The 12,822-nt window shown below is 41.2% G+C and overlaps 1 protein-coding gene across 1 annotated transcript in view; it reads left to right on the plus strand.

The window, feature by feature from the left end:
* Positions 1-12,822, plus strand: part of LOC122548904 (protein FAM135B-like) — a 372,254-nt gene that overhangs the window by 111,065 nt on the left and 248,367 nt on the right. Inside the window, exon 3 of the mRNA XM_043687860.1 lies at positions 7,375-7,454. Coding sequence (XP_043543795.1) covers positions 7,375-7,454 — 80 coding nt within the window. The remainder of the gene's footprint in view (positions 1-7,374; positions 7,455-12,822) is intronic.

Genomic DNA, 12,822 nt, shown 5'->3' on the forward strand with positions numbered 1-12,822 from the left:
ATTTATGGAGAGAAAAACAAGGCTAATGTTTTGAGCCCAATATGACTTCTTCAGAACAGTTTTAATACATTTCTTCAGTTCAGAAGTTTGTAGTGGGGGGAATCTTCCAGAACTTTAGTGTACACTACTGGAATGACTGTCTTCCTAACAGAAGATCTCAACTTTTGTATCTGTTGATGGGTGTACTCTTAATGTTGGCTTAGCACATATGTCTTTAGAGTGTTTATATCTTACGAAGTGATTAAGTTCTGTTTTTCTCATGTGACTAGGTTGTTCATTGCCAACTCTCCTCAAGGTTTCTCTTTGATTCTTACTGGTTTTTGATTCTCGCATAATTTGGGTAGCTTCCTCCAAATTCAACTCTTCCTCAGACTGTATTGAATCTGAAAAAGACTCATCCATAATTCCAACCGCATTTCTATTTCTTATGAATTGTGATTCCAGTTCCACAATTTTCCATTGATTTGTAAATTTTATCAATGAAACTATCTATAGATTTCCCTGGATGCTGAACTCTTCTGTCACATGTTGATCTTTGCAGAATTTTATTTGTTATCAGGTTAAGGTTTCCACTTGCTATCACAGTACCCTCATTGTGAACTATAAGTACTCTCTTCTCCCCACTTCTAGTCCCATCAGCCTCTTTTTTGCACCATTAATATCATGTTGTTCCCTACCCTAATGGGGATTTTTAACTTTACGTACTCCAATACGTTTGATTCTTGGCTAAACCTATAACTACTGATCCTACTGCTTTCTGGTGGAGTTTGTAACTTCCAGGTTGGACTAGCCTTTAAGCTCTTTCTAGCACACACTGCTTCTTCTATGCTTCTTATCAAAAGGTCTGAAGTAAAGGCTTTAGCCTGGAGTGCTGTTTCTCCTTCATTGGCCTTTCCACGAGTTCTGACTGACTGTTTCTTCCAGTGCTTGTGGCTGCTTTCCTGGTTCCAGTAGATTGTTTTCAAAACATTTTATCATTTAATGTTAAGCCCACGACTGATCACTATGTGGTAATTGTCATAGAAGTTTGCCACCATCAGCTCTCTTTCCTTAACTGGGCCTGAGACATCTGCATTACTGTAATTCTAGCGTCTTGTACAATTTCATTGATTTTTGTTACTGTACTATTTGTGATCCTGGCTTCACTAGCCAAGGTAGTAAACACTGGAAGTCTCTTTTCTCCTTTCCAATCTTGCCTCTTCCTAAATCTTTCCCTCTCAGCCTTTAAAACGCCTTTGAGCAAACTTTTGAGCAATTACTCATCGTCAATAAATTTAGTTTGGTGTCAGACATTCTCAGGTATTATGTCTCTGAAATATCGTGAAGTGCTTTACTGTGGTAAAGATGCTGTATGAATGCAGATTGTTGTTATTGTTGTTTTTGTCTGGCAGAAGCTGAGAGTATTTAAAAAAAGGGTTTTGTGTTTGAGAATTGGCACAATTTCTCACATTGCCAATAAGTTTCATTATATAATTTGTGAAAAGTTAGAGATTCTTTTGCCTTTTTCAATATCTTTATACTGCAGGAACTCAATTGGACAAGAAATGGGGTCATTCGAAGTCTGAGCAACAACCATTTCATGTAACGTTATCCATGAAGTCAACTTTCTATCCGTATTGGGCATATTTTTGCACGCTTGCCTTCATTGCTCAGACCATTGAGTAGAGGAGTTGGAATGTCATCTGAGGTTGTACAAGACATTGGTGAGGCCTCTTCTGGAGCATTGTGGGCAGTTCTCATCACCCTGTAATAAGAAAGATATTATTAAATTAGAAAGTGTTCAGAAAAGATTGACCAGGATGTTGCTGGGAATGGGTTTGAGACACAAAAAATAGAGTGAAAAGACTGGGACTTCTTTCACTGGAGCACAGGAGATTGAGGAATGACCTTATGAGGATTATAAAAGTCATGAAGGGCATAGATAAGGTGAATCGCAAGTGTGATTTCCCTAGAGCGTGTGAGTTCAAAAGAAGTGTGTGTATTTTTAAGGTGAGTGGAAAAAGATTTAAAAAGGACATGGAGGGCAACTTTTTTACACAGTGTGTGTGTGAAATGGCGGATGCAAGATACACTTACAACATTTCAAAGATGTTTGGTTAAGTTCATGAGTAGGAAATGTTTGGGGGTATTATGGACCAAGCCAGACCCTTTCAAACCATTTCAAAGAATTAGCCTGGTTCCTAACTTTTCTACTTGTTTCAAGCAAGTATAAAGTGGATATTCCAGGAGTGATGCAGCTGGCTAAAACCCCTCGTTTCTAAACAGAATTTATTAACAAAGTACCGAATGAAACACAAGCAAAAGAGAACAGAATATAGAATAACAACCTGTCGGAAAACCCAACTTATTGATGCTGTTCAAAACACCTGCAATGGTCCCCATAAACACCCCATTGGCAAAAAGGTAAAATCAGACACAGATTCTTACAGGAGGGGGAGAGAGAGAGAGAGAGAGAGAGATGGCAGCGAGATTCAGCATGGAACCTCCTTCTTCCATGAAGCCGTCCCTTTGGATTGCCAGCTAACATCTGACCAGCAGCTCCTGAACAGCCAGACTGCTAAAACCAAAACAAACCAGAGAAAAGCTGAGCTGGGAGAACTGGCCACTCCCCTTTCAAGTTATTTTAAACTTAAAAGCTTCTTCAAGTAGACAAATCCAGACATCTCGGAACCCATGACCTTATGTCCCCTCTGTAAAAAAGGACAAAATAGCCTTTCTCAAGGAGCAGCATCATCACATCAGGCTATGGGCCAAGTGCAGGCAGGTGGGATTAGTTTAATTTGACAGTGTTGTCAAAGTGGACTGGTTGGACTGAAATGTGTGGTTCCATGATGTATGATTTTATGACTCAAGCTTAAATTTTCTAATAAGTCTCTTGTGAAAGACCTAATTGGGAGAAAGTGAGGACTGCAATTGGGCACTTTCAGAAAATCTATGTTCAAAATATCAATTGCAATTCCCCTCTAGCTAGTCACTCTCGCAAAGAATTCAATTACGTTTGTCAAACACCACTTAACTTTGATGACTCAATACTCTCTGTCCAAGGCTTCACCCTCTTTCATTTTGACCTTGTTATTGGTTCCAACAATTTTCCTACAAAGCAATGCTCAACAAGTAGGTTGATTCTAGCTGACAGTGCAACAGGAACTTTGCCAACACTTTCTTGATTAAAAGTTAGCAGTATCCCACACAGTAAGAGAAGTTCCTAAGACCTTTGCCAACTTGCACTTAAATTCACGTAAATCAAGAAGTGTTACCCACCCATCTGAGAGATATGTAGGCATTTTTCTTTGAACAAAGAGAATCAATCACATAGAGATTTTGTTCATGAACTAATTCCCAACAACTGTAACGTTTTGTTTTTGCAGTCTCAATATTTCTAGTTTTAGGTTGGGAAGGAGGGAAGTTAAATGTGCAGGAAATGAAATTCTAATATGTAAATCTAATATGGCTCCAAATGAAAAAAGAACACAAATTGACTCCTGCTGATCATCTGTTGAAAATATATAGGGTCAGCAAAGGTCTGGTGATTGTGAATTCAGCATTTATTCAGCTGAGGTCTGGAAGATAAATGACACAGTTATTTGCTTTGGAAACTGAAGATTGTCAAAGCTGTAATAGAATACCAATTTTATTTCAACTTCTGGATTGAATTTCAGTGAACGTTCATGTCTTCCCACCTTTCATTCACATTGACATTTTGGAGCAGGTATCTGGTATAATTGAGACTGGGATCGCCAGCCATTTACATATTACTCCTCCGAGCTGAACTTGTATCCTATTTGGTGCTACTGATATTAGCCAAAGCAACACAGACTGTTACCCAAATAGGGAATCTTCAGCTTTCTATAAAGCACACTGTTACAAGTTTTGGAATTGTCTTTGATATGCTATTAGGCATAATACCACTCCTCTCAGTAGTCTTAGCATCTTCTGTTCAGTGTGTGCAACCCAATAACTAATTATACATCAAGGTTAACGCAAGGATCCCTTTGTGAGTTGGATTGAACACTTTGGGCCAGATTGCTGTGTAGATTAACCAACTCTGGAAGTGTTTAAAATGATGTGAGGGACCTGATTCTGGGATTTCCTTCCTCATTCCTGGAGCCAGTAATTGTTGTGGTTCTGTTCGCTGAGCTGGAAATTTTTGTTGCAAACGTTTCGTCCCCTGTCTAGGTGACATCCTCAGTGCTTGGGAGCCTCCTGTGAAGCGCTTCTGTGGTGTTTCCTCCGGCATTTATAGTGGCCTGTCCCTGCCGCTTCCGGTTGTCAGTTTCAGGTGTCCGCTGTAGTGGCCGGTATATTGGGTCCAGGTCGATGTGTTTGTTGATGGAGTTTGTGGATGAGTGCCATGAGTACAGTGGACAGCTAAAACTGACAACCGGTAGCGGCAGGGACAGGCCACTATAAATGCCGGAGGAAACACCACAGAAGCGCTTCACAGGAGGCTCCCAAGCACTGAGGATGTCACCTAGACAGGGGACGAAACGTTTGCAACAAAAATTTCCAGCTCGGCGAACAGAACCACAACAACGAGCACCCGAGCTACAAATCTTCTCCCAAACTTTGGAGCCAGTAATTTTTGCCAATGTAAGGGTGGATGGAGTGAGCCCTCACCTTATATTCCTGGCCTGGACAGTTCCATTGCAGAGGTGAGAATCTCTTACCCCTGTCTTCAGCCCCAACCCCATCCTCACCAAATGTTTTTATGAAGTGAGGCCAGCTTCTCAAGGACACAGGGCTCAAGGACCCTGTGGGGGGGCTGGGGGGGGGGTCCTGATTTGCTAATTGTCTTATTATTTAAAAAATGAGAAATTAATAGACCAGAACATTTTAAGCCACTCAATTTAACCTCGAAAATATACAAGTTATTAGAAAGAATTCTGAGGAACAGAATTTACCTCTTTTTGTATCCATGCAGATGAATCAAAGATAGTCAGGATGTATTTGTTAAGGGAGGGTCTTGTTTGACAAATTTAATCAGTTTGTTTTTGCAGCAGTTTTGATAATGGTTACACATTCACCGTGGTCTACATGAATTTGATTAAGGCTGTTGACATGGGACACTGGTCAAGAGAGAAAGATTCCATGGGTCCGAACACAAAGTGGTATTTGGGATCCAAATTTGGCTGAGAGGAAGGAAGCAGTAGATGATAAGTAGAGGGTTTCTGTGACTGGAAGCTTGTTTTGTTATGGGCCAGACCAGACCCTCTCAAAATATATTAAGAAGATGGACCAGGGCCTAATTATTTCTTACTTTAAGGGCAAGCTGTGGGCATTTCATTCCAGATGCAACTAGATTGGTCAAACTACCAAGTTTGAAGCAAAACACTTTATTCATGTACTATAGTTAAAAGACAAAGGAAGAAAGAAGAAACTGGAACAACTTAACGTTATTGGAATAATAGATTATTTAACTATTAAACTGTAACTGTTCCAATATAGTAACATCCTTTGAACACAACCTGGACAAAGACAAATTCAGGAAAATAGATTGCCTCACAGGCAATGTTCCCGTTCAGGAGGAAAAAGATCAAGAGAAAACTCTTGAAAGAGAGAAAGCAGGGAGAGATGCTCTGTAGCCCCCACTCAGCTTCAAGACCTAGCAACAAACACCACTATAGAAAAACTAAAACCAAACATCCTGGTTCTGTAAGAGGTTGCCCCTCACATTCAGGCTGTTTCTACTTTTTTTAAAAAAAACACAGGCCTCACAAGCTATTTACAGGCTGTCAGTAGGTAGTCCAGCACCTCTGTCTTAAGAACTTCAAAAAAAACAGTACACAGTACACCTCTGAAAGCCACAGTAACATCACAGTTTCCAGTAGTGTTCCATAGGGCACAGTGCTGGGACTTTTGTGTTTGTGGTGTACTTTCATGGTTTGGGTTTCATTATTGGGGGATATGATCAGAAAGTTCATTGATGACATTTGGATGAAAATTAGTCAGGTGAGAAGGATCACCATAAACTGGAATAGGTTATCAATGGACTGGTCAGCTGAGCAGAGCAGTGGCAAATGGAATTTAATCTTGGAAAGTATGAAATACTTAGAAGTACTAACATGGCAAGGGATTACATTAGAATGGTAGGACTCTGAAGATCAGAGGGATCTTGGTGTGCACATCCATTAATCTGTGAAGATAGCAGAGCAGAGAATTTAGGTTGTTAGGAAGGCTTAGGGTACACGTCTTTATTAGCATGGGCATGGAGTACAAAAGCAGAGAGGTTATACTGGAACTGTATAAAACATTGGACAGGCCACAACTGAGTACTATGTGCAGTTCTATTCACCACATTATTGGAAAGGTTTGATTGCTCTAGAGAGGGTGCAGAGGAGATTCACCAAGATGCTTCATGGCCTGGTGGGTCTGAGCTTTGAGGAAAGGATGGATGGGTTGTGGTTGTTTTCCTGAGAGCAGCAGAGTTTGAGAGGGGACTTGATAAAAGTACGTAAGATTATGAAGGGCATAGATAGGCTGAATAGGAAGGCACTTTTTCTAATAGTAGAGGAATTAATAACCAGGGGTAGAGATTTAAAATAAGACGTAGAATGCTAAGAGGAGATGTGAGGACTATTATGTTCACCCAGAGGATGGTGGGAGGTGAGAACTCACCTTTTGATTTGATTATTGTCACATGTACCTAGGTACAGTTTTAAAAAAAAAACTTGTGTGAAAGAGAGATTTGTCAGAAGCTCTCATAAAGTTTAAACAGTATTTACTTATTCACTTACATTGCCTCCAGGGCTCTGGGCCAAAGCTGGATTAGTGTTGTCTGATCTTTGTTGACCAGTAAGGACATGATGAGCCAAATGGCCTCTTTCTGTGCTGTGAATACCTATCAGGTTATAGCAAAGGGTATGAGTTTTGATAATCGAGGTGAAATAATGCATACTGTTGCACCGCGATGCCACTTATCACTCTGTAGTTGTTTAATCCTAGTGGTAAAGTCAAGGATCAGAGGGTATCATAGAGTAGTGGGTCACCCATTTAAAAAAAAATCGAGGGGGAGTTACTTCCCTTGTAAGGTAGTGAATTTGATTAAGTCTTCTCCACAGAGGGCTGTCAAAACTGGGTCATTAACTGTGTTCAAGATTGAGACGGACAAGCAGATATTTGATCAGGAAGGGAATCAAGGGTTATGGGAAAAAGGCAGGAAAGTGGAATTGAGGATTATCAGATTAGCCATGCTCTCATTGAATGATGGAGTGGACTTGATGGGGTAAATGGCCTATTTCTGCTCTTGCATCCTCTGATCTGTGATGAGACTATTCTCTATATGAAATTTTCAGCATGTCTTTCACTGTTAAACCAAAGGATATGCTGTCAAAGCAACAAGTTTCACTAATTTCTCAATCCTGTTCCATCTTTCAGGTATTACCAGGTGCGCACAGCTCTGAAAATCCCACCCCGAATTCCTCACAGGCTGACAGCAACACTGACAGGACCCACAGGTAAGAAAACAGAAGCAGAATGCTGAGCTGGCCTTGCTGAATTACTAGCTCTTCGTCAAAGCTGCCCCACAGGAATGCCATTGTAAATTTGTTGTGAGAACTTTCTCTCCTACAGTGATTTTTTGCTTGAGTTTAACAAAAAAATGCTTGGAAATGATTATTCTGAACTTCCAATTTGAAATATGCAAGATAAATTGGATCAGTTTGTGTCATTCAGCAGTCCTCTTGGATTTCCTTTCCTCATGAGTTCAGATAGAATTTTAAATGAACCCCCGTAATTAAAGGCTACCGAATCACAGTCACTGGGACATCCTCTGTCTGCTGCCTGAATGGCTGTTCTGTTGATGATCTTGAATGTTGAACGTCAGGAAGCTGTTTTTTCCATTCTCATCTGCTGCCTGTGCATTGCCCTTTCCAGAGTCACTGGACCGTGTTCAGGAGTAAAAACCGTGGCCTGAGGTGGCTAAGCTCAGTTGAGCACATAAGAAAATGAGAAATAGGAGTGTATTATTTAATCCCTTGAGGCTGCTGTGCCATTCAGTAAGATCAAGGGTGATCTGATTGAACCCCAGTCTCTTACTTACCCGTTGCAACCTTTCACTCTGTTGTCAGTCACAGTTCTGTTCATTCACCTGTGATTTTGTTCATCCTCTGGCAGTAGCTTTGCTGAGCTGAGCCAACACAGCAGAGATCTTTGTTACCTCTGAGCTGTCAGTCAAACTCCAAGACAAAGCTGGGATCACAGGTTGCAGTTCGTCTCTTGCACTAGCCTGGCCAGCAGTCAGCCTGCCAGGCAGACTTTGCAGTAAACAATAGTACATTTTATGCTGGAAAAGCATCTGGAATCCATCCTTGATCAATCCCAGTGCACAGCTGAACCACAGAACCGCTGTGGTTTCAGCAAGGTGCAGAATGTTCTGGCACATACATAATGAATTAAAAGTTAAGACCAGTGAGTGGAAGGCACAGCAAGTGCATCATTAAAAGGCAGCTGTATCTGAAACTGGCATTTGTAATTCATTGGGTATTGTCATAATTAGTCAAGTTAGGAGGATGAGATTTTTGAAAAATTTTAACTCCACAAAACAAGAGTCTTTGAATAATCTTAATTGCATTATATGGCATGTTATTGGTGTACACTGAACCTGCTGAGATCGTCCTGTGACATCTTCCTGCAGTGTGCTGAAAGCTGCTGACAACCAGCTGTTAGAATTATTTAGTGACAGGGAACTTTTACAACCATTTAACAGTAACCTGCTGCTTAAGAGGAAAAACAACATTGTGCAACTGACAGAGAAACAAATGTTAACGATGTCACATTGATAATGTTTTTGATAGAATGAGTATATAGGTATGGAGAAAAGAGGGACAACTTGGGAATGGGATTTGTGGGGTATTTACACAATCATAAAGAGGTCATGGAACAGAAAGTGTCCAGTTGGCCTATTTAATCCGTACTCCAGGCATTCATCTTTTTATTCATTCTCATCTAACCTTACAGGGTCATAGAGATTTATAGCACAGAGATACACTGCACCGGTCAAAAAAAGCCAGTATTCTAGTCCCATTTTCCAGCACTTGGCCCTTCACCTTTTATTCCATGATGTTGTAAGTGCACATCTAAATACCTCTTAACCTTACGAGGATTTCTGCCTCTACACCTTTACAGGCAGTGAGATCCAGATTCTACATCCACACTCCCTGGGCATTGATCCCTCCGCCAAGAGGAGAAGTTCCTTCCTGTATACCCTGTCTACGGCCCTCGTAATTTTGTACATCTCAATCATGTCCCGCCTCAGTCTCCTTTGCTCCAATGGAAACAGTCCCAGTCTGTACAATCTTTCTTCTTAACTAACATGTCCAGTCCAGGCAACATCCTGGTAAATCTCCACTGCACCTCTGCAGTGTTATCACATCCCTCCTTGAATGTGGATTCCAGAACTGCATGCAATACCCACAGTGATCTTACCAACTTTTCAGACAGTTCCAGCTTAACTTCCCTGCTCCCAAAACGCTATGCCTGGGCTAATAAAGGCAAGTTTCCCATATGCCTTCTTAACCACTTTATCCAATTGCCCTGATACACTAAAGGGCCAATGGACGTGCACATCAAGATCACTCTGATTCTCAGTGCTTCCCAGGATCCCAACATCCATCTTGGAATCCTTTGCCTTGTGTGTCTTGCCTCAGCGCAGCACTTTACACTTGTCTGAACTGAATTCCATTTGCCACTGATCAGCCCATCTGTCAAACTGTCAACTTGCTTTTATTTACTAATCTAGATAGATACACCCCTTCAACTACATGTGAGTTTGACTTCTCATCACTCTTCTTCTGAATTTCTTCTGAATCTCGGATTCAGTTTTTTTTTATGGCTAGCTTATATTGGTTGCGTCTGGCTGTTCGCTACCCCACCAGTGGTAATTTGGTCCATGGTTCTTAGTCAAACTGAATTAAATCAAATCCACACTTTTGCAATCACACACACCCAGAATGTTGTGCACACAGCCTTGGGCCTGTGCATAGAGCTTTTCCCATGTCTGTTCAATCTCTAGTGACAGCAACATCAATAGGACCTGTAGGTTAAGAACACAGAATGCAGCACACTAAGCTATTATTGGTGAATTATTATGCCATGCTTGAAGCTGTCTTTTGAACAGCATATTGAGTGGAATTTTCTGGACCGCTGCTGGTGGGTTTGAGGGTGGTGGTGGGTTGGAGTTTGTAAAATGCAGTACATGGCCAGCCCACCACCACCTTGCCCACTCCTGACTGTCTCCCATTTTATGGTGGACCTTTCAGGTAGCTCACACACCCTTCAGCTTTATTGAAGCACATACATTTGACTGGGAGAGGAACAGGTATTACCAATCACCTGCTGCCCCTGTCCTTGTCGGCAGGACAGATCACGGGTTTGATTTGTTTTGTAAACTGTCTATACCCTTGGTGGTGACCAACCCTTCAATCTGCATGACAGTGCTGCAGCTCCCTAAAATGGGACTTTGTCCTTAGAAGGGGCAAATGTCTTGGCCTTAGCCAGTTATCACCGTAATGAATGTTAAATAGCTACAGGGCAGCTGGCATTATTAGAGGTACATTTTCTGTTGGCCCTTTAACTGAAAAACCCCATCATCCAAAAAAACCTGTAAGTTTGACTACATCTGGAGTCATGCTATTTTCTATATTGTTAATTTGTTGACATGAGATGGGTGTAGCTGGCAAGGTAAGCATTAATTCCCGTTATTGCCCTTGGTGATGAACTGCAGACCTAGGCTGCTGCAGTTGCATGCTGCTGATACACCCACAGTGCTCTAATGGAGGAATTTTGGATCCCTGATAGGAAAGTAATGTGATTGTGTTCCAAAGCATGTGATCTGGAGAGGAACTTGCAGCCGTGATGTTAGCAAACTGCCCATGTCCTTCTCGGCAGGACAGATCACGGGTTTGATTTGATTTATTATTGTCACATGTACCTAGGTACAGTGAAAAGATTTGTTGTGCATGTAGTACAGACAGATCATGCCATACAAAGTGCCTTGGGGTAATAGAACAGAGTGAAGAATATAATGTTACGGTGCATGAAGAGTGGGATCACCCTTTAAATTTAATATTTGAAAGGTCCATTCTGAAGTTTGATAACAACAAGTACAAACCTGTTCTTGAATCTGTTGGTAAGTGTGTTTAAGCTTTTGTATCTTCTGCCCAATGAGATATTGGAAGAGATTATAACCAGGGTGGGTGTGGTCTTTGATTATAATAAACCAAAATAACTGCGGATACTGTAAACAGAAACACAGAGATTGCTGGAAAAGCTGAGGACTTCTGGCAGCATCTGTGGAGAGAAATCAGAGTTAATGTTTCAGGTCGACTGACCCTTTTTCAGAACTGAATTTTGAAGAGCAAGACTCTGCCAGACCTGCTAAGCTTTTCCAGCAATCTGTTTGGGGGTCTTTGATGATGTTGGCTGCCTTCCTGAGGTGGCGAGAAGTATAGATGGAGTTAATTGATGGAAGGTTTGCTTGTGTGGTAGATTGGGCTGTGCTCCCAACTGTCTGTCGTTTCTTACTGACCTGGGTAGAGCAATTGCTATACCAAGCCGTGAAGCACCCAGAGAGATGCACTATAGAAAGCATTTTATCTAAACTGGTAAGAGTCTTTATGGACATGCCAAATTTCCCTAGCCTCCTGAGGAAGTAGATGCATTGTTGTGTGTTCTTGACCGTAGCATCAATGTGCGTGGACTAGGACAGAGTGTTGGTGATCCTCACTCCGATGAACTTGATGCTTTTGACCATCTCCACCATTGATGTAGACAGGGACATGCCCTTCACCTTGCTTCCTGAAGTCAACAACTAGCACTTTTATTTTGCTGATGTTGAGGGAGAAGTTATTATCTTTACACCATGACACCAAGCACACTATCTCTTTCCTTTATTCTGTCTCATCAGTGTTTGAGATCTGGCCTACAACAGTGGTGTCGTCAATGAACTTGTAGATGGAGTTAAAATGAAATTTAGTCCCACACTCATGAGTGTATAGGGAATATGCAGTTGAATAATGAAATTTGTTAAGTTCCTGGATTGCATCTTGTAGATGGTAAATATTTTGTAGTACCAAACAAGTGATTGCTTTGTCCAAGGTAGTTTCAAGATTCTCAAGTATTGTTGAAATTGATTTGATTTAAGCAAGCGGAGAATATTGAATCACAATCCTGACTTACCCCTTATAGATAGAGAGCGGGCTTTTAGTAGTCAGGAGGCACGTTACCTCTTGCAGGACATCCATCCTCTGAAAGTCCCTTGTAGCCATCTTATTATTTAGTTATGATTCTGGTCAATGGTTACCCCTTACAATATTGATTGTGATAGATTAAGAATTAGCAATACTTTTGAATATGAAGAGAAGTTGATTTCATATTGGCCATTGCTTAGCCTTTCATGTGGCATGAATGTTAGTTGCTACTTTAGGTCTTTGCCTGAGTGTTGTCCAAATAATTGAAGATGAAGGATCTGATTGTGATTGATCCTAGGACACTCCACTGAGGAACACAAAAGGGTTTTTGTGACCCTTCGAACCACGAGGCCTGAGCTCAACCTCTTCCTGCTCCAGGTTGATTTAAAGATATCTACCCTGATGAAAGCCTGTAGTGGTACAACTGTAATCTCCAACTGCAACCATTTTGCAGTGTATGAGATATGACTTCATCAGTGAAGAGTTTTCTCCAATTCTTACTATGTTCAATTTTGCCAAGATTCCTTATGCCGTACACAGTCTAATGTTGCCTTAATGTCAAGAGTTGTCACTTTCATCTCTGGACATCAATCCTTTTTGACTATTTCAGAAGAAAGGCTGTATGAGGTAACCTGCT

This window comes from Chiloscyllium plagiosum, chromosome 4 (genome assembly GCF_004010195.1).
Source record: "Chiloscyllium plagiosum isolate BGI_BamShark_2017 chromosome 4, ASM401019v2, whole genome shotgun sequence".
In the NCBI taxonomy this organism is placed as follows: domain Eukaryota; kingdom Metazoa; phylum Chordata; class Chondrichthyes; order Orectolobiformes; family Hemiscylliidae; genus Chiloscyllium; species Chiloscyllium plagiosum.